We start from the raw sequence: 23,124 nt of genomic DNA on the forward strand, positions 1-23,124 counted from the left end.
GACTTCTAATGTATTTTGAGCCATAGGACAAAGAAACAGAACTAAAGTTATATTTTATAAAGGATCTTTTATCCTATTTAAGAGGTCAGCTTTGCAGTATCTGTTTATGTTTGCAATAAGCTGATAGATGAATTAGTGTAGCAGGTGAGAGAGGGATGGAGAGATGGTAAACCAGAATTGAAAGGTACCACTCTTGCCATATGAGCATTATGTGGCACAATAAATCCAGATTTGCTGTTGTTGTTCAAAACAATGAAATCTGATTGGCTGGCTATTATGTGCATGTGGTTATAGCACTCGAGGACAAGAAATGAATGACTGAACTAAAACAATGACATCATCACCGGGAAGGGAGCACTGAGTAACAAAGGCTGGAAAGTGCGTGAGACTGTGCGTGTGTGCCACCAGGTGAACAGTCTAAAGGTGTGGTCTGATGGGTAGCGGATGGATAAAGAACTACAGTCTTAAATCGCCTGCTGTCTGCCTCAACAGCCACAACAAATTTAACATCATTAACCTCATTCGTTAGTTACAATGAACTGGAAAGATTGTTTTGCATTGCAGCTGTGTATATTAAAACTAGTTTTGGGCTTGGAGCTCTAGTTTAGTTTGGAGGGTAGAATTAGTTTGGCTATGTTTGGAAATTTACACTGCGGTTTGCTTGCACAAGAGACATTAAATAGTCAAATGTGATTCAAATTAGTTTTATTGGTAGATATAAGTATAATTACGTAATTTGCTAAATACTCAGTGTCCCTGCTGCTTAGACAAGGTAAGACACACTCTTTCATGTTGAAAAATGTGTTTTTGTTTGTTTAGTAATGTTCACTGCTGTTTGTTTCTTTACTGTTGGAATTCAGATTGTGTTGCTTTATATTATTGGTAACAATGATGGTGATGATGGTATCCTACCATGCAGAACTTCATATTTTCTGCCTCTTGATTTGTTTGTGACATCAGCCTGGCATTGTTTGCTCTTAAATAGGGCTGTTAGTTACTGTTTCTTGTTACACACACACACACACACACACACACACACACACACACACACACACACACACACACAAACACACATATGTTGGTGTGGCTATCCTTATGAGGACTCTCCATAGACATAATGATTTTTATACTGTATGAACTATAGATTCTTACCCTTAACCCTAATCCTAACCCTACCCCTAAACCTAACCCTCACAAAAGATTTTCTGCAATTTTATTAAAAAAAAAAAAAAAAAAATATATATATATATATATATATATATATATATATATATATATATATATATATATATATATAAAATGTTTAGTATGTTTTTTAAGCAATCTGAATTATGGGGACACTAGAAATGTTCTCATAAACCACATTTATAGCATAATACCCTTGTAATTACCAGTTTGTTACCAAAATTTTTTTCCTCGTAAACCACCCAAACCTGCCCACACACATACACACAGTCCTATCTAGGAGCACAACACATGCTGTTGCAAAGCCTCAGTACCATGCTTAACTCTCACTGCTTCTGCCATGTCCAGTACTTTTTACTTTCTTTTCTCTTTCTTGGCTTTTCTCACTCTCTCTAGCCCGAGGATAAGGTAAGAGTGATGTCTTTCTCTCCCTTTTTCTGTCAATTGCTGTCTCTCTCTCTCTTTGTTCCTTTCGTCTCCTCTCTCCATAGCTGTCGTTCCTGTCGCTGCCCCTTTCCATAACTACTACAACTCCCATTATGCCTCACTCCATTGTAGGGATGTCAAAAATACTGGTACTTAGGTACCAAGTCAATACTGAATTAAAAAAGATGTCACGATACCAATGTTTATGCAGTACTGTTAGTACCAAGCAATACGATACCCACGGGCTGTCTGACTGACACAAAACTGCTTTTAAATCCTCACACACAAATGTGTCTTATTTTGGAAAAGATTTATGCACAATTAATCTAATTAAATCGTGATAGGTCCTAGTGTGACTATTAAACCAGAAAAGGATGTGAATTAAATAAATATACTGTCTGCATGTGCTGCGCGCTTTACAGTGAATTTGTTAAGCCCCTCATATGCTAAAATACATTTTTATCAATGTTTTCATTTATACTGTGATGGTCTGTTGTGCAGCACTTTATTTGACAAAAAATAAGACCAATGTTATGTTTTAGAGAATGCTGTGAGGATCTTTACAGAAGCACTTTATCTGATAAAACAAATGCAGTGGTATGTTGAAAAGCAATTGATTCATTTGGTTAAACAAGATTTTCATGCTGAAGTTGAATTAAACTTAAAAACATGGAATTCGGATAAAAGGACCCGACCCTATTTTTTTTTTTATTGGTATTGGTACTGAATACTGAAATTTTGGTATCGTGACAACCCTACTCCACTGTGTCATCTGGTGCAGGGCATTTCTGTGGAGTCTCATCCGTTCATACACACTGAGGCCTGAGCTCCTCTGCCAGTTAGAACAAATCTAGAACTTCACCTGCTCATCTCAACTGGAGTTCTGGAGCCAGTTGCACCAGCTATACATAAGTTACAACTTAGTCTAGTTGTGGCGTAATTGGGCGTAACTAAGTCACAATTTACGTACTACTAAATATTTGAGCGTTGCACCATTAAACTTGGGTACATCGTAACCCAACATATAAACTTAATATTTACGGTAGCCTCCGACCAGGAGTAATGGTTGGAATAAAAAAGCAGACTGATTTAAGCACATCAGTGAGCTCATGTTTTGCATGACAGACTTAAATACTTTAGACACATACTGTATATGATTATGTTTTTATTTACACTCGTTTACATTAATGTGAAGGGACATTATGTACAAAACTTCTTAGCAACTCTTCAGCATGAAATCGATCTAATGGTGCAGTTTCCAGGGTGCATCGCCCAGTGTCAAGTTTCAACACATACAAAATACATAGGATACTAAAATTAATAAATTTTTCCAGCCTGTTGTATTAGTATTTATTTATTGCCCTTTATTCATTTTAGATACAGTTCCTGAATGTTACTTACATAGGCTAAATATACTATTTATTTAATCTACTTTTATTACGTATTGTACATATTTCAATGGGGATATCATTTATTAAAGCTGACAGTTATGTGAGCAAACAAGGTTTTAACATTAACCGTAACAGGATAAAACTGAAGTTCATGGCTTTTTAACACTTCTGTGTTCAGATTTAAAGGCTGCTTATTGGATCAATGCAGGTAAACATCATATTATGCGACTATGCATTACTTTATGGAGAGCTTACAATCTACAGTACTAGCTAAGTCTTCCCTTAAGGACAGGTGGTGCAAAAAAATTAAGCACTGACTTAGTTACAAACTAACTAGTAGTTACTAAGCCCTTAGAGTGAACTTTACATCACAACTAAAATGACACCTTACGCACAGCTGGTGCAACCCAACCCTGGTCTCTTGAACCTGTAATTCCTCTTGTGTTGAGGTTTGGTTTATTCTATCTGGCTCCGAAGCCGAACATGGTTTTTATCAGTCACATAAAGCCATCAGAAGCTGAGATACTATCATGCTAAAGAAGTGAGTGTTTTAACAACAAGAAAAGTGGGCAGTACGTGTGTGTTGTGAAATATTGTGGTTTTTGATATTAATGATGTCTGAAATATTAATGATTAGTGTTGTTAACTATTACGTTTTGGTTGCTTTATGAGTTTTTGTTCACTGTGGCATGGATTGTGTATATATATTTATGTTGTTTTTGTTGCCATTTCTGTCACGTAATGCTCTATGTAACATCCAGGGACAAAAGCTTTAGGCTGATCAGTCAGCAAATTAAGCCAATTACTCAGTCAAATGGCTGTCGGTACTTTTAATTGGTCTCTCAACCAATACATTACTCTCAGCATCGATCACAAATCAAGTTTATTGTAAAATGGAGAATAGATACAGTTTTCTAAGCATATGTGGTTATGTAACGTGTCTGTTTGATAGAGCAGCCCCACTATATAGAGAGATTGCTTACAAATTACACCAGAACTTCAAGACAAATATCCACATTGTGCTCTCAAACACACACACACACACACACAAATTCACAAGGCTTGACCACAGAATGTGAGGAACGAGGCATATGATAAGAATATGGCTTATAGCCTATTAGGACAAGAGAACAAATATTCCTCTCAGATTATATACTCTGTTTCACATGTATGCAAACACACACACACACACACACACACACACACACACACAGACATTCCGGTAATGATTTTATAGTGGTTAGTGCTGCTCTGAACAGCCGTCTTATACAATGCTGTGTCTGTTCAGGGTGAGATAATTTAAAAGAGAGAGAGAGAGATGAAATTTGCAGCACCAAAGTAGAATGAAGAAGTAGAAAGGAAAAGAGTGAGATAAAGCAATGCAGAGGATAGAAGAGAGGGGGTGAGAATGTACTGCAGTGAAGGCTGAGTTGGCTTCTTTAATGATATAGAATCATAAGCCCAGTGCAGATCATGACAAATTAAACTGAACTGGAATAGAAAGAGAAGGGAGAAGACACAAAGTTTAAAACCCATTCATCTGAAAAACAAAAAAACAAACACACACTTTCTTTCTAGAACACACACTCATGTACAGTTCTGCTGTGTGGCCTGTGTCCTGTACAGTGCTGTACCTTTAAAACCTGCTGAGTGCTGCAGAATTTTCAACCTCTCATACACACACCCTGCAACCAACTCAGCTGTCCTGCAGAGATCCAGACACTGCTTAGAGCACTGCAGAAGAGTACACACTTACATACATTCATACTTATGAGCAGAGCTGTAAAATACTCACTCAGAGTGTTAGTTTATTAGCGGTGCTTGCTAAGGCAATTGTTACTATCACTATTGCTCATTCTTAATGAGTTTTTATAACCCCAAACCTTAAAGTATAAAGGTATAAAGACCCTAATAGGCTAGGGAAAAGAGAACCAGTTCTTATATTTTATTTAGTTCACAAATGTTACCAAGAACGGTTTCAAAATAAGCTAACCATAACAAACTATGCAATGAACAATATGCATTAATAAAATGGAAATTAAAAAAAGTAACCATAAAAAACATTTGCACTCACCCGGAGCTTACATATAAACCAATACTGACGGCAATAGCTGAAGACACATATATAAACTCTGAGTTTACATAAAGGCTATCACATTCATATCATTTAACATGTTATTATTCAGAAATACAAGGGGTGAATGCTGGCTTTTTATAAAGTGCGCTCTGCCCGTGTTGAGAGATTAAACACACATACATACATACTGGTCTGAAAAGCTTCAGAGTTTCTCGTACCGCTTTGCATTTTGCATTTTCCTTGTCCGCTGATATGTATGTCTCTAGCAAGAACCGAATACCAATGGAGAGGAATTCAGTTAGAACCGAAATATTATAATTATTGCCACACTTGTTGAAAGCACACACCAAAGATGCCTTGATATCTCCTCACATACAAAACCTTGATGACACATATCCAAATTGAATTAAATTTATCTCTGATTTATTATATCCGCTTACCATTATAGCAACCACCCAAAACACCCTAGCACTGTGGCGGCAAGTTTTGCACTGGCAAGAACCACACTTAAAAAATATTGTCTTGTTTTCTGGTAAAAATATCTAAACATTCTAAAAACAAGATAAATTTACTTGTGACATGAGATGTTAAGTCTTGTTTTCAGAGAGATCAAACTAAATTTTGTAGCGTTTATGCTTATAACAAGAAAAAAGTATTTGCCAATAGGGTTAGAAAAAAAAAAACTTGATTCAAAGGGAAAACAAGTTTTTTTATTACCCCATTTATTTATTTATTTATTCTTGTTTTAAGCATAAACCCCACCACATTTTGTTAGATTTCTCTGAAAACAAGACTTAATATCTTATAGTATTTTTTTCTTGTTTTAAGGGTGTTAAGATAATAAGGCAAAAATACTCAATAAGAAAACTATTTTTTGCAGTGCCCTCAAATAATCTAGTTACATTTAACTCTTACAAAGCACAAGGCCTTTGTTTATTTAAAAATGTTTGAGGTCTCTGTTATGCAAGACAGCAGTGAGTACATTTTATGTACTGGACATTACAGTTAATTGCAGATGTTGTCTTTACATATTTAATTCCTCTCCTACATCTTCTCTGACCCTCCTTCTGTCCATTAAATGTCCATTCTTCTCCTTTCCTCCAAGAGCGGTTTGATTCCCTGGATGTTGCATGTTGTAACTTTTGTTTTTTTGTTTTGTGTATATGTCCGTTTGTCCCTGTATGTGTCTTTCGCTTTGTGTCTGTGTGTATCTGCTTTTGTGTGTGCGTGTGCACATGTGTGACCCTCTTACACACTCTAGTCTGCGCTCCTTCAGCTCAGACAGGTCCAACACTCTAAACAGAAGCTCATTCGCTCGGGACAGCATGATGATTGAAGAGATGCTGGCACCCACCAAAGACACGGTAAGAATCCCCTCTCCTTTCGTTTTATTTCTCACTGGTGTTCAGTTCTGTTTTACTCTGCATCGTTCATCCTGATAGCTGTAAACATCTCTCCTCCAGTGCACACCCAAAAACATACACATTACAGCTGTGCGCAGGGCTGTCACTCTGTGATATCAGACCTTATCTGCCACAACACTGACTGATCACCATGCTGAAACTAGATACAACGTCCTGAAAATAATAGAAGCTGGAAGCTAGTTTAGAACACTCTAGCAGCAACTCCACACATATTCAAATAGGGCTCCTCAAGCACAGTGCACAGGAAACTTGACTCGCAACTGAACGACGCACTGCTCTAATAAGCATAAATATACATAGCACATACTCATTTTAGGTAAAATAGTTTTTGATCATTTTAAACTATTTTATATCTATACTTTTCAGGAATCAATGGATTATAAGCATATTTGAATTTGGCCAAAATGAGATACCAAAGGAAACAGTATAATTAAGGAACAACCTTTGTGTTTGGAGCGCACCTATGATGTCTAAAATGCTGCCGCCAGAGGCAGCTCACTAGGTTTTGAAACAGACCCATTGTCTGGCATTCTTCCTAAAATTGCACAAAGTCCACCCAGGACTTTGCATAACACAGCAAAATGTCCCGGAATATTTGGGTTGGATCCCATGAGATTTGCGAAAATCCAGTGCCCATGCAAACAGACACACACACCGTTCTGTCCAGTTTCGCATTCTCCCCAGATGTGCCTTTAAATAAACTCTTGAGTGATGGAGAGTCAGATGTGACACATTCACACACACAACTGTCTGGCAAATGTTCTGTCAGTCTTTTCCATTATGTGTTTCCTGTTCCAAATTCTATTGCTCTTGTCATTTTCAGAAGCAAATAGTCTGAGCTCAATTGGTAAAGAATAGCCTGAGCTCAATTGTTAAAGAACACAGTTAGAAAGTAATAACTTTTGTATAACGCCCACTGAATTGCTGGATTTACATCATTTACACCCATCAGTTTGAACTAAAGAAATTACTGTTCTGAGTTCAGTATTTGATGTCCATATTTTTTTTTTTATTATCCCCTTTTCTCCCAATTTGGAATGCCCAATTCCCACTACTTAGCAGGTCCTCTTGGTGGTGTGGTTACTCACCACAATCTGGGTGGCGGAGAACAAGTCTCTGTTGCCTCCGCTTCTGAGACTTTCAATCCACGCATCTTATCACGTGGCTTGTTGTGCATGACACCGCGGAGACTCTGCATGTGGAGGCTCATGCTACTCTCCGCGATCCACGCACAACTTACCACGCGCCCCATTGAGAGCGATAACCACTAATCGTGACCCCGAGGAGGTTACCCCATGTGACTCTACCCTCCCTGGCAACCGGGCCAATTTGGTTGCTTAGGAGACCTGGCTGGAGTCACTCAGCACGCCCTGGATTCAAACTCGCGACTTCAGGGGTGGTAGTCAGCGTCAATACTTGCTGAGCTACCCAGGCCCCCCATTTAATGTCCATATTAAAGCACAGAGCAGTGCTCTTTATTCATGGAACACAGACAGAGAGAGCAAACCGACATAGCTTGATGTAGTATAAATACACTCATCAGCACAAACACATCCACTGCGAGCACACAATATCTGTGCAAATACACCCCCCCCCCAAACACACATACACACACACACCCCTGCTGCTTCTTATGCCAGAGTCGGTGTTCAGCTGGGGAAACTAAAAGAAGTGATCTCAATACAGAGTCCAACTGCTTGTCCACTGACTTGAGAACCAAACGATGATCTTACTGACCACATTACTACATAACCAGCCCACAAATAAACACAGTGCATCGCAGCCTTTGCTTACGACAAGGCTGGAGGTGTTGTGCAAGTCAGTGCAGATGAATGAGGAACAAGTGAGTAAAAGATCACAATATATCAATATTTTGAATTACAATATACTAAACATAAGGAATAAAGAACACTTACTTGTGCTGTACATCCCAAAAAAACAAAAAATGCCTGCATTAAACATGAATAAACTCCAGCAACTTTCCTTGCATCCAGCTCCTGCATGAGTGTTCTATTCAGAAGTGATCATCCCTATGCCCTATTCCCTTCAAAGACAGTTGCCCTCCAACATTTAAAAGTATACTAGCATATAGATTACCTTAAAGCTAATATACTGCATATAGATTACCTTAAAGCAGCTAAATTTCACGGGGTCTTTTAAATTACTGAACAATACTTTAATACTTATTTTTGAGAGAGTTTTTCAAAACCTAGTGAGCCTACCTAGCCAGCAGTTTTGGCATCATGGGACATTCTAATGTTCGATTGCATCTATTATGCCCAAAAATGCTGCATGGGTTGGCAGTTCATTAGGTCTTAAAACATACCCAGAGAAACACTTTTTCATTTGATTTAGCACAATACACTATCCTCCTCTCTCTCCACCTGAAAGAGCAAGGATCACCCTTTCTCCCTGTATAGACCATTTCTCAAACATATGTGTGTGTGTTTCCTTTTAAAGCTTCAGGGCGTATTTAAAGATATTTCCTACATGGTGGACCCCCAGAATAAGGTACTAGGTCCTTAATCACAACCATATCAGATGGTCTCCCTCCATCCACATATCTTTTCCATTTGTCCATAAACAAAAATACTAACACACCTGTTCGCGTTTACTTTTGTTTGGTTGTAACATTGGCTCCGCCCCCATCTATAGCTCTTTGTTTGTTTTCTTGTATTTCACTCATTGTGTTTTGTTATGCCTTTCTGAGGCAGCTGTTCATTACTGCAAGCCAAATGTATTTGTTCTCACTTTATGCTTTTAGTTTTCTTGAGTGTCTTGTTTGATGTCATGTTTTATCCATATGCATCAATCTGATGTTTCTGAAGATATTTAGTGTTTCTGAACATTATGTGGGCAGTTGTTTTACAATGCATCTCAGGATTCATTAGAAAGCTAAATCTTAAAACAGGAATATATAATAAAAATAAAATGGAAACATTTCTGAATTTAATTATGTAATTTAGTGGTTTCCTTATTTTCAACAAACTGCTCACTCCTTTCTGTTGTTAACTCGTATACAAATATATGTGTATGTTTGGATGTGTGTTTACAGCACCTCGCTATCACTCGTGAATACAACAGCGAGTGTGTGCGACGATACAGCTGGACCCCGGACACAGTGGACCACTCGCACAACACTGTGTGCAGTCCTGTGCACTCTGGGTAAGAATGTGCTTTACTGATTCGGCTATTTATCATGGTTCCAAAAGAAAACATAAGTGGTCACAAAATGTTCAGATTGCATTTCATTATGATTTATATAAGTATAGATATGCTTAGTCTCCACTTGCTTCCTTGTTTCCTGGCAGATTAGTCCATCATAAGAAATTAAAGCAATAAACTACTCATATTGAACACAAATTTACCACTCAAACACACCAGAGGTGTCTTATACAAATATAATGACAAACACACCTTCTTAAAAACTCAAGTTTGAAAGTTGCTTGCTTATCATTAACAGAAAATAATGATACCATCTATATAATAGAGGTGGGTGATAAAATCATTTACGTCATCTTATCTGAAATAGTTTTTGATAAACACATTTTTATGAAAAACTGATTCAAGTCCTTTTCACTTAAAACAACATCCAAAATAAAGTTGTAAGAAACCGTGATAGAATTTGTACTCAAAAATGTAGACTGATTAACCAATTTCAGCTGCCATATCGGCCACCCCTAAGTATAGCCTTCCCAATCCATGAACCCAGTGCTGTTTTGGGGAAGCATGAGAAAGCCTTTTCATTTGCTTGAGTTGTATGCATAAAGTGTTTTTTGTTTTTTTATTGCTTTCTGCTTTGTTGCACACGATATGATTATTTAAATATTAGCATTATGTCATGCTTACATGTGTTTCAGCTGATTTACCATGACAACAAGTTTAATAATGATTGTTATTTATTTTTACCTCCTGCTTTCTGTTCTTTTCTTTCGTTAATTTTTCGTTTTGCAGCCCTTCTTCCCCGCTTCCTCAGTATGACTCCAGGTGAAAACTGAGTCCGGTGACATCACTCTTTCCATAGCTTTCTATTTCTTGCCTGTCTTCCCCTCAATTTTCATCTGTCCTCTTTGTTCTCTTTCAGTCTTTCTCTCTCTCCTTCCTATTTCTTTCTCTCTGGTGTTTTATATTCCCTGTTTTATCTCTCAACTGTGTGTGTTTAGCTCAGTCATTGGGACAAGGAAATTGACCAGAGGTCAGAGACTGCAGCACTCCACATTTGTGAGATAAACAGCAGGTCACACAATAGTACATACTAGTCCATCATCAGTCTATTAGAAAATTTCCATGAAAGGGGAGTGTTGCCATCTTCTTACTGTACAAAAAGCTAACTATTAAAGTTGCATATTATCACTGAGTGTTCCCCAGAAACAGGTGTAGTTTAAGACCCCATGAAATCACTTGACAAGCAGTTCCCTATCGACGTTGTGTCAATGTAGTGACACTAGGGGTCACTCTTGGGAGCCCGAGACACATCTGGTGTTTGATAAAAGGCCAATGAAAATTGGTGAGTGGTATTTGCATGCCACTCCCCCGGACATACAGGTATAAAAGGAGCTGGCGTGCAACCACTCATTCAGATTTTCTCTTCGGAGCCGAACGGTCGATGTTTACTGAGCTGACTGTTCATTCACCTCTGCTGGATCTGACGGCGCATTTCAGCGACTTCTCCCTCCTCTGCACTGGTGCACTGCAGAGAACGCCCCTGGGCGCTTCGGCAGAAAAAAGAGAGTATATTTTCCTGAAAGCGTATATTTCTTTAAAAGAGCGGCACACACGGAACGTCTTTTTAAAGATGCATCTTTTTAAAGATGCCTTTCTGTTTGTGTGTTATTCCTGGTTGCGGTCATTACCTCTCAACTTCAGATGGTCACGATCGCTGTCTTTCGTGTCTGGGCGCGACCCACATGGAGACAGTGTTTGTGGATGGTTCATGTTCTCACTGCAAGAACTGCGCCTCTTCGGCCCGGCCCGGCGTGGAGCCCACCGCAGGAAGCAGACGCCACCCGTCTCACGGCCGGCCGCCGAGAACCCACGAAGGGCTTCAAAGCGCCCCTGAGACGGGCGACCCAAGGTCAATGAAACCCACTGTATTGGAGCTGGTAGTAAGACCACTCCATCTTCCGGTGGAGGGCCGGGCGGAGAATCTTTTGTTGCCTTTTCATTTGATTTCGCCACATGCCCAAGTGGCTGCGGTACCCAACAGTTCAGCAAAAGAGCAGTTTCCTCCTTCCCTGGGTCGTCATCATGACTACCATCCACCTTTTTACCCTTGCAGGATTGGCGCCCAGCTGTGGCACACATCCGCCCCCGATGTGACAGTCTCCACAGGTTGCGAGGACAGGCCTCTTCCTCCCCCGTCCCAGGCTGTTCCGGGTGTGGTCACAAGGAGCCAGGTAAGTGCTTCGATGTCCCTAGACTCAGCACAACCACGACATGGTGTGGCACCTCGAGCTCCACCCCGCCGCGAGGCCCCACCTCCCGGTACGTCCGACGAGGTTGTCCCTTTGGTCCCCCTCGCGCGGAACTTGGATGCGTGGCTTGCGCTTTCCAATCCGTCGCGATGGCTGGTCCAGACCGTCCGACTCGGCTACGCAATTCAGTTCGCCAGGCATCCGCCCAGGTTCAGCGGTATCCACTTCACCTTGATGAAGGTCGAAAACGCTGCTACTTTGCGCACAGAGATCACCACCCTCCTACGGAAGGGTGCGATAGAACCTGTCCCTCCGGCCGAGATGAAGAAGAGGTTTTACAGCCCCTACTTCATCGTACCGAAAAAAGGCGGTAGGTTGCGGCCAATCATGGACCTGCAAGTACTGAACCGGGCTTTACACAGACTCCCGTTCAAGATGCTGACACAAAAACGCATTCTGGCGAGCGTCTGGCGTCAAGATTGGTTTGCGGCGGTAGACCTGAAGAATGCGTACTTTCACGTCTCGATTCTACCTCAACACAGACCCTTCCTCCGGTTTGCATTCGAGGGTCGGGCGTATCAGTACAAGGTCCTCCCTTTCGGTCTGTCCTTGTCCCCTCGCGTATTCACGAAGGTCGCAGAGGCAGCACTTGCCCCGTTAAGGGAGGTGGGCATTTGCATTCTCAACTATCTCGATGATTGGAACTAGCTCACTCTCGGGACATGTTGTGTGCACACAGGGACTTGGTGCTCTCGCATCTCAGCCGATTAGGGCTTCGGGTCAACTGGGAAAAGAGCAAGCTCCTCCTGGTTCAGAGCATCTCTTTTCTTGGTTTGGAGTTGGACTCAGTCTCATTGACAGTGCGCCTCACGAACGAACGGTGCTGACCTGTTTGAAGGCGTTCAAACAGAAAACAGCGGTTCCACTGAAACTCTTTCAGAGGCTCCTGGGGCATATGGTATCCTCAGCGGTGGCCAACCTGCTCGGGTTGATGCATATGAAACCGCTTCAGCACTGGCTTCAGACTCGAGTCCCGAGATGGGCATGGCGCTGAGGGACACATCGCATGGTAATCACGCCGGTCTGTCACCATCTCTTTAGCCCATGGACCGACCTCATGTTTCTAGGGCAGGCGTTCCCCTAGAGCAGGTCTCCAGGTGCGTCGAAGTCATGACAGATGCCTCCAAAACGGGCTGGGGCTCTGTTTGCAATGGGCATGCAGCCTCCGGCTTATGGACAGGCCCGCGGCTGCGTTGGCACATCAACTGTCTCGAGTTGTTGGCAATTCTGCTTGCCCAGCGGAGGTTCCGGCTGTTGATCCAGGGCAAGCACGTGTTAGTTTGGACAGACAATACGGCAATGGTAGCATATGTCAACCTCCAAGGCGGTCTGTGCTCTCGTTGTATGTCACAACTCGCCCGCCGTCTCCTCCTCTGGAGTCAGCAGCACCTCAAGTTGCTGCGAGCCACTCACATCCCTGGTGACCTCAACACTGCAGCGGACGCGCTGTCATGGCAGGTTACCCTCAGGGGAGAGTGGAGACTCCACCCTCAGGTGGTCCAGCTGATCTGGAGTCGATGGAAGGATCTTCTTTCTCAGGGACGGGGCACCATCTGGCACCTGCGACCAGACCTCTGGAATCTCCATGTCTGGCCCCTGGACGGGATGTGGAACTTCCACCTGCAGTGGTAGACACGATCACTCAGGCTAGGGCCCCCTCTACGAGGCGCCTGTATGCCTTTAAGTGGCGTCTGTTCGCTAAGTGGTGTTCTTCCCGACGGGAAGACCCCCAGAGATGCGCAGTCAGATCGGTGCTTTCCTTCCTGCAGGAGAGGTTGGAAGGGTGGCTTTCCCATTTCACCTTGAAGGTCTACATTGCTGCTATAGCAGCACACCTTGACACAGTGGATGGTAAGTCCTTAGGGAAGCACAACCTGATCATCAGGTTCCTGAGAGGCGCCAGGAGGCTGAACCACTCCAGACCGCACCTCGTTCCCGCATGGGACCTCTATGTAGTTCTTCAGGGTCTACAGAGAGCCCCCTTTGAGCCTTTGCACTCTCCTTGAAGACTGCCCTCCTGACTGCGCTCACTTCCATCAAGAGGGTAGGAGACCTGCAAGCATTCTCTGTCAGCGAAACGTGCCTGGAATTCGGTCCGGGCTACTCTCATGTGATCTTGAGACCCCGACCGGGCTATGTGCCCAAGGTTCCCACGACCCCTTTTAGGGACCAGGTGGTGAACCTGCGAGCGCTGCCCCAGGAGGAGGCAGACCCAGCCCTGTCATTGCTGTGTCCGGTGCGTGCTTTACGCATCTATTTGGATTGCACGCAGAGCTTTAGGATCTCTGAGCAGCTTTTTGTCTGCTTTGGTGCACAGCGGAAAGGAAGCGCTGTCTCCAAGCAGAGGATCACCCACTGGCTCATTGACGCCATAGCTAATGCATATCACGCCCAGGACGTGCCGCCCCTGGTAGGGCTACGAGCCCATTCTACCAGGGGTGTAGCGGCCTCCTGGGCCCTGGCCAGGGGTGCCTCTCTAACAGACATTTGCAGAGAAGCGGGCTGGGCAACACCCAACACCTTTGCGAGGTTCTACAACCTCCGGGTGGAACCGGTTTCATCTCGGGTAGTGGCACGCAATACAAGCGGATTAGCCCAGAATAGCCGGCCTGGTGTATCGCTTGCACATAGCACCTTTCACCTCCTCTGAGCTGAAGACATGCGCCATTAATTCCCAGTAGTGTTCACATGTTCCCTGGTTGACTTCCTCCGATCCCTGTGGCAGTTGAGTTTTCAGAGAGACTCATTGCCGGCCCAGTACACATGCTAAGAGCCCTGTTCTGGGGTAGGTGTTCCACATGTGGCGGTTCCCTGTAAGGTAACCCCATGCGATGTATATCTTCTGCTAATTCGTTTCCCTGTTGGCAAACTGCATCTTCCTTGGGCAGAGCCCCCTCTGCCACTGTCTCCATGTTTTTAGTAACTCCTCCCCCGTTGGGTAGGATCTACCATGAGACTTCTCCACATGACATACTTCCAACATAGTTCGGCAAGACCATGTGACATATTTTTCCACTTAAATATTCCCCCCCCCCCCTCTCTGGGCGAGGTGTGGTCTCCACAGTGTCTTCCCCTTGGAAGGGACACCCCCTGACTAGACCTGGTCGGCCCAGTTGGATATTCCCCCTTTTTTTAGGGATTGGGAAAAAAAGAAGCGGAAAAGAGGCCACGACTGGGCTAGCCTGTCTCTATCTTTTGGGTAGTCGACTTGTCCCCAAAGGACCGTTCGACACTCAAAACTATGTTGGGGAGGTTACATGTCGGCCTGGTGCGCTGGCTGTGAGGCACACAGTTGTCTGCCCGTCACACACCGCCAGTTCACGTAACACAGTTCAGCCAGTTGCTGCGTTTTGTATAGGGACCCCTAGTGTCACTACATCGACACAATGTCGAGTGAGTGACAGAGAGGGAACGTCATAGTTACTTGTGTAACCTCCGTTCCCTGATGGAGGGTACGAGACGTTGTGTCCCTCCTGCCACAACGCTGAACTACCCGCTGAAATGGCCGGACCTTGTCTCGGCTCCTCAGCATAAAACCTGAATGAGTGGTTGCATACCAGCTCCTTTTATACCCGTATGTCCGGGGGAGTGGCATGCAAATACCACTCACCAATTTTCATTGGCCTTTTATCAAAGACCAGAGGTGTCTCGGGCTCCCAAGAGTGACCCCTAGTGTCACTACATTGACACAACGTCTCGTTCCCTCCATCAGGGAACGGAGGTTACGCAAGTAACCATGACGTTTTCTTTCCTTTGTTGACGTAATTCCTATTGAAACAGGAAGTTGGGGTGGGACATGCGAAGGACTCATCCCTATGAACATGACATGCTATTTGCTATTGCTAGTCAGATGTAGGTGATACTGAAGGAACATTCTTATTCTAGAGAGTATTTTATTGGACAAAATGAGTAAGTGCAAGATGAGACATCAATATTTTTGGTCCTTTTTCCCCATAAAGAAAGACTGCACATTTTAAATATGTATATCTGCTTAAATAATTTTGTCAACTTTTAGGAAAATGCTAGAAAATAGATAATCTCAAAGCTAACAGATTTGGGCCAAAGGACACAAAACTCCAATTTCATGGGGTCTCTAACTCTCTTGTCACACCATAGAAACTGCATCTCACATTGAGGCTATAGACTTACTGTCAGGATGCACTTCTAAGGAGATATTGCTTAAACCTTTATTCTTTAACCAACCAATAATGGGTATTTTGGGATTTCTGTTCATCTGTGGAGGTGTTTCAAGTCACACTGTTGATCACTGATCACTGCTTCGAAACAATTGATCTTGGCAGTAACAGGGCAAAAAGGATACTATTTTCAGCTTTACACTGAGATATGTTAATACGTCAGTTTTGAAGAAATCCCCCTTTTTGTTTTTTGCTTAGTGTCTCTGCTGCTGTTGTATGAGGGACAAAATGCTGCCAGGTTTAACAGCTCGAAGCACTGCCACTCTTCCTATTAATTGTTTTTTCCTCTGTCTTGACTAAATTGTCCTTTTCCCTTTGGAAATGGTCTGTGGTGTCTTTGTTTCTTATTGATTTTCTTTCTGTATTTCTCTTTTCCACTTAGACCTTCTCCCTCCCTGTTTCTTCCTCTCTCTCTCACCATGTGTGTTGGGTGTACAGTGATCACAGCATGGGAATCGTCTCACTCGTTCGTGTCTGTGTAGTGGGTTAGCGTGGTTTCCCTCTCTTTTATCTCCCTCGCTCTTTCATTAATCCTTAATTCTTTTCATGCAGGTTCCTGGTGAGTTTCATGGTGGACGCTCGGGGTGGGTCGATGAGAGGGAGTCGTCATGATGGGATGCGTATAATCATTCCACCCAGGAAGTGCCCAGCACCGACACGGATCACCTGCCGCTTGGCAAAGCGCCACCGCCTGACATACCCGCCCCCTATGGTGGAGGGGGAGGGCCTTGTGAGCAGACTAGTGGAGATGGGGCCAGCCTGGGCACAGTTTTTAGGGTACAAGTTCCTCCATCTTGGCTCAAAATATCTGCAGTTTCACAGAAAGAGAAGATAAATTCTGCAAAAAGAAATGCTATCTCGGGTCAAATGCATTTTTAAGAAGCACAAAGGCATGTTTAGACCCACACGAAGAGTATAAACTAACAGGAAGCAGCATCTGAAATGCACAAGAAAATCTTTTAAAATACTTTTAGCCATATTAACTGTTTTACCCACAGTTAATTGTCTCATAATTCATTTTCAGGCCTGTGATAGTAGAAATCCCTCATTTCGGCTCCATGCGAGGGAAGGAGAGAGAGCTGATCGTGCTACGCAGCGACAATGGAGAGACCTGGAAAGAGCATCATTATGACTGTAAACTGGCAGAGCTCACACCTATCCTTAATGGCATGGACGAGGGTAATCTACACCGTAATAGAATCAAAAAGCATATCTACAACCACTAACTAATAAATACTAACCTAATTTTAGTACCTCCTTTTAATTTTATTCATTTGTATTTTCATATCTGATTAAAGTGCTGGACAGCCAAGAAGAGCTGGAGAAGAAACGTATCTGCCGCATAGTCACAAAAGATTTCCCGCAATACTTTGCGGTGGTGTCTCGCATCAAGCAAGAAAGTGACCACATGGGGCCGGAGGGCGGGGTCTTGAGCAGTGAGGCAGTTCCCATGGTGAAGGCTGCCTTTCCCCAGGGAGCTCTTACTAAGAAAATTCGCGTTGGACTACAGGTATATATGCTCATCAAGAAGATGCTGTTAGACTGTGTTTGGAGTCTTTAAAATATATGGTTAAGCTTGAATATTTGAATATTTAATTTAGCACAAAACTGAGGCAAAATTATGAAGCAACAACAAATAAAAAGAATATGCACTTGTAGAGGGATTAATAAAAAGTAATTATTACAAAAATTAAAAATTGTCTTGCATTGAATAAAGCACTTAATGTATCACTGGACCTGTCAAAAATGTTTAGAACAGTGTTTTCCCTAAATGCTGTCTCGAAGATCGCTGTAATCTCTCTCTCTCTCTCTCTCTCTCTCTCTCTCTCTCACACACACACACACACACACACACACATACACACACATACAATGATAGCAGAATATCTTCTTTTATTTGGACACAGTGACGCTGTCTGTTCTAACACATTTCCTGGAAACGTCTCATGACCATTGCATAGAAACAAGTCACAAGGCAATGGCAATAAAAAGCCATACACATTCCAAGGATGAATACTGTAGTTAGAAGAACTTGCGTAAAGTCATCCGATGGTTATACAAAAAGTACAACAGTTTCTCCAAAACATATATGCAAAACCACAACCATCATTCACACACTTTGTTCTCTTTATCTTTACTTATGTTTCTTCCATTGCTTTCCTCTCCCTCTTTCCCCTCTCTTTCTGTTACTCTCTTAGGCACAGCCAGTGCCAGAGGACATGGTGCGGACCATCATTGGTAACAGAGCATCCTTTAGCCCGATTGTTACTGTGGAGCCCAGGAGAAGAAAATTTCACAAGCCCATCACCATGACAATACCTGTGCCACCCAGATCCAAAGAGGCTGTTGCTAATGGATGCAAAGGAGAACCTGCCCCCTGCCTTAGACTGCTTTGTAGCATCACAGGCATGTGGATAGTGTGTGTGCGTGTATGTGTACTGATGGTTTTAATAGAGGTGGGGAAAAATAGTATAGTGAAATATTGCAATATATTTGTCATGATATATAATTTTTTCTTTAAATATTTTGAAAAAGCTCATCAGAAATATGAACATCCTGAAATTTATATTTATGCATTTGGCATACTGTATGCTTTTATCCAAAAGTGCATTCAGGGTATTCAGTGAACAAAATAGTTGTTTTCTGGGAATCAGACCCACAACCTTGGCATTGCTAACACCATGCACTGCAAGTTGAGCTAAAGTAACACATTCAATATGCAACAACAGCTAAAAATAGTTGAGATGCCCCATTTTAATTTAAATCGAACATTTGGTTTGACTTTGGTTTATATAGCGTTGAAAGAGAGCAAGACTGTTGATATTCATGCAATTCATGTCAAATTTCTTCCTGCTGTTCAATAAAAAGGATTAATAAATCATAAAGTATAACACTTATGGTATTGTAATGGAAAAATCTTACATAATATGTTTATCATGTTTTTTAGGTGGAACATCCCCTGCCCAGTGGGAAGATATCACTGGGACCACTCCACTCTCCTTTGTCACAGACTGTGTGTCCTTTACAACAAATGTGTCTGCCAGGTGAGACACACACACCCAATGTGGCTGATATGTGCTTCAGTATACAAATGAAAACTGTGTGTGTTTCGATATGAGAGAAAGAGAATCTCAGCTGATGTCAGAGTATAGATGCAGATTCAAATCTTGTGCTTACTTGGACTGGGGGACAGTGGAGGATCTCTGTCCTAGATTTTTATTATATCATTCTAACCATGGTCATCTGCACATCCACAATGCCAGGCACTGATTAAGCTCAAACATGACTGCAAACTGTTTCCTAGCAACAACCACAAACAGTATAAGATTTTGAACTGCTGGAAATGTGAAATAGTGAGGAAAGGAAGGTTAACATGAGGTCATTTAAGAGGATGAAATAACCTTGTAGCTCTTTTACAAGAACAGACACCTTTTCTATAAACAGTGTTAGGGATCTGCTTAGCGTTCTGCTCAGAGTTTCAATTAATTACATAAGTCACTGGTTTGTGTTCACAGTTCTTAAAGGAATGTTTCTGTTTAAATACAACATAAGCTCTATTACCTATTACCGAATCAAAACAAACAATGCATTGACAGTTATGCAAAAGGCATATTGATGTTTTTTTTTTTTTTTTTAAATCCTGTTTATGGAAGTAAAAAGAATTTACCATACCTCCTCAGTATAAACTTTCAGTGTTTGTGTCAGTGTTAAAGACAGTAGTCTTAATATTTTTTATGGAACTATTCTATTATATAAATATCTTAGAACCAATACACATAACTTCATCCCATGGAGTTGTAACAGAGGAAGTAAATATTTATGATATTTAGAAAAACTGTGCAGGATTTTCCTTATTGAAATATGTGATTTTCTTCCTCTCCTCTCTTTTCTGTAGATTTTGGTTGGCAGATTGTCAGCAGATCAGTGAGACGGTAGGTTTAGCAACTCAGTTGTATCGAGAGCTAATTTGTGTTCCATACCTGGCCAAGTTTGTGGTGTTTGCTAAAATGATCGACCCTGTCGAGTCCCGACTGCATTGCTTTTGTATGACTGATGACAAAGCGGACAAAACTCTGGAACAGCAGGAGAACTTTGAGGAGGTGGCAAGGAGCAAAGACATTGAGGTGTGCACACACCTATATGCATTAACAAGCACTAACCTAACCTACACACACATGCACATAAATAATTAAAAATGAAAAAACTCAGTGTTTGAAAACAGAGAGTAATGAGTTTGTGAAAATGTGACAAAACAAAACAAGTTTCCTGTCTTATTGCAGAACTAATTTTCATAGACACCCACACTTTTACATTCTTCCATATTCAAACACAATAACCCCTTCATGATCATTTATTGACACCATGACAGACATAAACATAATAATGGTTGTGATTTTTGTCTTATTTATTTAACAGATGCTGGAGGGCAAGCCCATTCATGTAGAATGCTACGGTAACATCTCTCCTCTGACAAAGAGTGGCCAGCAATTCATCTTCAACTTCTATGCCTTCAAAGAGAACCGACTCCCATTCAACATAAAGGTTTAAGAGACAGTGGCTCAGAGCTATTCATTTATTCACTGTAATTCCTTCGGTTATTAAAGATGTACACACATATTTCCAAAAATCTTGTATAATCCAGTAAATTAAATAAACAGAAAAAGAAAATGGGTAGTTTACAAAAGTAATTGTAAATTAGTACATAAGTGTGTGAAGATGGAATGTGACTGTGTATGACTGTGTACGTCATATATTCAGATTTGCATTAATTGTATTTTATAGTTGTGTATATTCTTTTGTTCTGTAGGTCAGAGATATGGGCCAAGAACCTTGTGGGAGAATCTCTTTCCTCAGAGAACCCAAAACCCCTAAAGGCCAGTCACAAAGTGCAATCTGCAACCTAAATTTCACACTGCCAACATATAGAAAGGTAAAACAAACACATGATTCAGTGATATTTCCTCTAATGTATCTAGAGCCTTCACCTGCAATTAAACTTGTCACAGAGCTATTTCTGTTGCTGCTGTAGTTGTGATTTCATTTTGCCTTGCTTTTTGTCTTGCTCTTTTTAACCTGTCTCCCTTCTTGTGTTTCCTAACTTCTACTGTCCTTTCTCTGCATCGTCTTCTCTGACCCCTTTCACTAAACCCATCATCATCCTCGGCTGCTGCTGCTCAATTAATTATTACTGCAATTCATCGTTGGAAATTTTAGGAAATGGAGTCGGATCCTGAAGATGAGGTAAATATTACATAACTTGTCCAGCTTTGCTTTTAGTGTGGTGCTTACAGTATGTGACCATGTGCTTATTTAGGTGATTGTTTAAAAGTTTGTAGCTCTCTCATTGGCTTAAGGCAAGTGCATGACTTTTTGTGTTGGTTAGTGGATTTGCACAGTTGTGGTATTTTGTGGCTTGGTGTAAACTTTTTTTGCATATCTCTTTTGCAGTATTTTCATATAATTCTATTTTAAAGTGAAGCAGTTATTCAATTTCACTGGAAAAATATCAACTTTTTATAATGTTAAGAAATGGGCTGTGCATGACTAGTTGACCCTCACTCAGGGGATCACATTTTAGTTTGATATGTAGCACATCATAAAAAGACCAAAAGGCTTCAAGGGACTTCAAGGCTTTAAGACATCTAAAAATGAAATGCACCAAATTAAATAATTCCTTGAAAAGATACCCTGTAAACAATTATGGACATACTTAAATACAGTGTTTTCAAAACAATAATTTAAACAGCTAATTAAGCAGGTGTTAATTAGCTGCTTAAAAATATCATTGTCCTACAGTTTGGTCATTTTGTTCTCACATAGGTTTTTTAATTTTTGTGTTATTGCAGAATGACAAAGATCGACGACATACCTTTGCCTCATTAGCATTGCGAAAGCGCTACAGCTATCTGGCCGATCCAGCATCCAGTGAGTCCTTTATTTTCTTTATTCATGAAAAATGACTTCTACATTAATGACACGGTCAAAGCCTCAAGAATTCTCTGCCATTTGATAAAGGCTAATAATTTCATATCTTACTTTTTTATTTTAAAACAGAAATGCCAGTATGGAATTTTCTGTGTACATTAGACATTGATGACTACAGTGTTTGCTTGCTTCTTTGCCTCTTCAGTTTTTTTTTTTCTTTTGTCATGTGGTTTTATGTGTTGTTTATGTATTTGTTTTCATTGTTCCACATTTCATATGATTTGCTACCACAGTTTGTGTTTTGCCTGTTTAGTTTTTGAATACACTTATTTTTGTCTCATTGTCATTATTTCCAGTGGAATTGTTTTTGAAAGTTTATTTTATTGACTGTCATAGTTGCTCATGTTGAAAGACTATACAATTCAACACTATTTATTAATGTATGTATGTACAGTACTGTGCAAAAGTCTTAGGCGCATAAGGTGTTTCACAAAAGCATTTGTCTTAAGATGGTTATTTATATCTTCAGCTTTAGTGTGTCAATAGGAAATATAAATGTTAGACTCTCAAACATTACTTTTGCAAATAGAAAAGATTAGAATAGAAGAACAGGGAGCCCTGCAACAGATGTCATGGCCCCCCACAAAGCCCCCCAATGAACATCATGTCAGTCTGAAAGACAGAAGCAATTAAGACTAAAATAGATATAAGAACTGTGGCGAATACTCCAAGAAGCTTGGAACATCCTATCTGCCAACAACCAAGAAAAACTGTGTCCAGGTGTACCTAGGAGAATTGGTGCTGTTTTAAAGGCAAAGTTGGTCACATCAAATATTGATTTAGCTTTTTTTATGTTTACTGGACTTCGTATGACATTAAATGATAAATGAAAACTATTTATGGCACTATTTTGAAGAAATCCTCACTATGCAACATTTTTCACAAGTGTCTGAAACTTTTGCATAGTACTATATGTATGTCTTTTTTATTTATTTATTTATTTTTTGATGTTAGTTGTGTAACTGG

At 41.2% G+C, this 23,124-nt stretch overlaps 1 protein-coding gene across 1 annotated transcript in view; it reads left to right on the forward strand.

Annotated features, from left to right (window-relative positions):
• LOC127454735 (ankyrin-3-like) overlaps positions 1 to 23,124 on the forward strand; it is a 110,404-nt gene that overhangs the window by 63,437 nt on the left and 23,843 nt on the right. The window contains exons 23-36 of the mRNA XM_051722106.1: positions 6,341 to 6,443; positions 8,964 to 9,014; positions 9,559 to 9,668; positions 10,458 to 10,490; positions 16,726 to 16,950; positions 17,198 to 17,352; positions 17,472 to 17,683; positions 18,372 to 18,579; positions 19,121 to 19,217; positions 20,069 to 20,297; positions 20,590 to 20,715; positions 20,981 to 21,103; positions 21,388 to 21,414; positions 22,020 to 22,098. Coding sequence (XP_051578066.1) covers positions 6,341 to 6,443; positions 8,964 to 9,014; positions 9,559 to 9,668; positions 10,458 to 10,490; positions 16,726 to 16,950; positions 17,198 to 17,352; positions 17,472 to 17,683; positions 18,372 to 18,579; positions 19,121 to 19,217; positions 20,069 to 20,297; positions 20,590 to 20,715; positions 20,981 to 21,103; positions 21,388 to 21,414; positions 22,020 to 22,098 — 1,778 coding nt within the window. The remainder of the gene's footprint in view (positions 1 to 6,340; positions 6,444 to 8,963; positions 9,015 to 9,558; positions 9,669 to 10,457; positions 10,491 to 16,725; positions 16,951 to 17,197; positions 17,353 to 17,471; positions 17,684 to 18,371; positions 18,580 to 19,120; positions 19,218 to 20,068; positions 20,298 to 20,589; positions 20,716 to 20,980; positions 21,104 to 21,387; positions 21,415 to 22,019; positions 22,099 to 23,124) is intronic.

Source organism: Myxocyprinus asiaticus, chromosome 17 (genome assembly GCF_019703515.2).
Source record: "Myxocyprinus asiaticus isolate MX2 ecotype Aquarium Trade chromosome 17, UBuf_Myxa_2, whole genome shotgun sequence".
Taxonomy (NCBI): Eukaryota; Metazoa; Chordata; class Actinopteri; order Cypriniformes; family Catostomidae; genus Myxocyprinus; species Myxocyprinus asiaticus.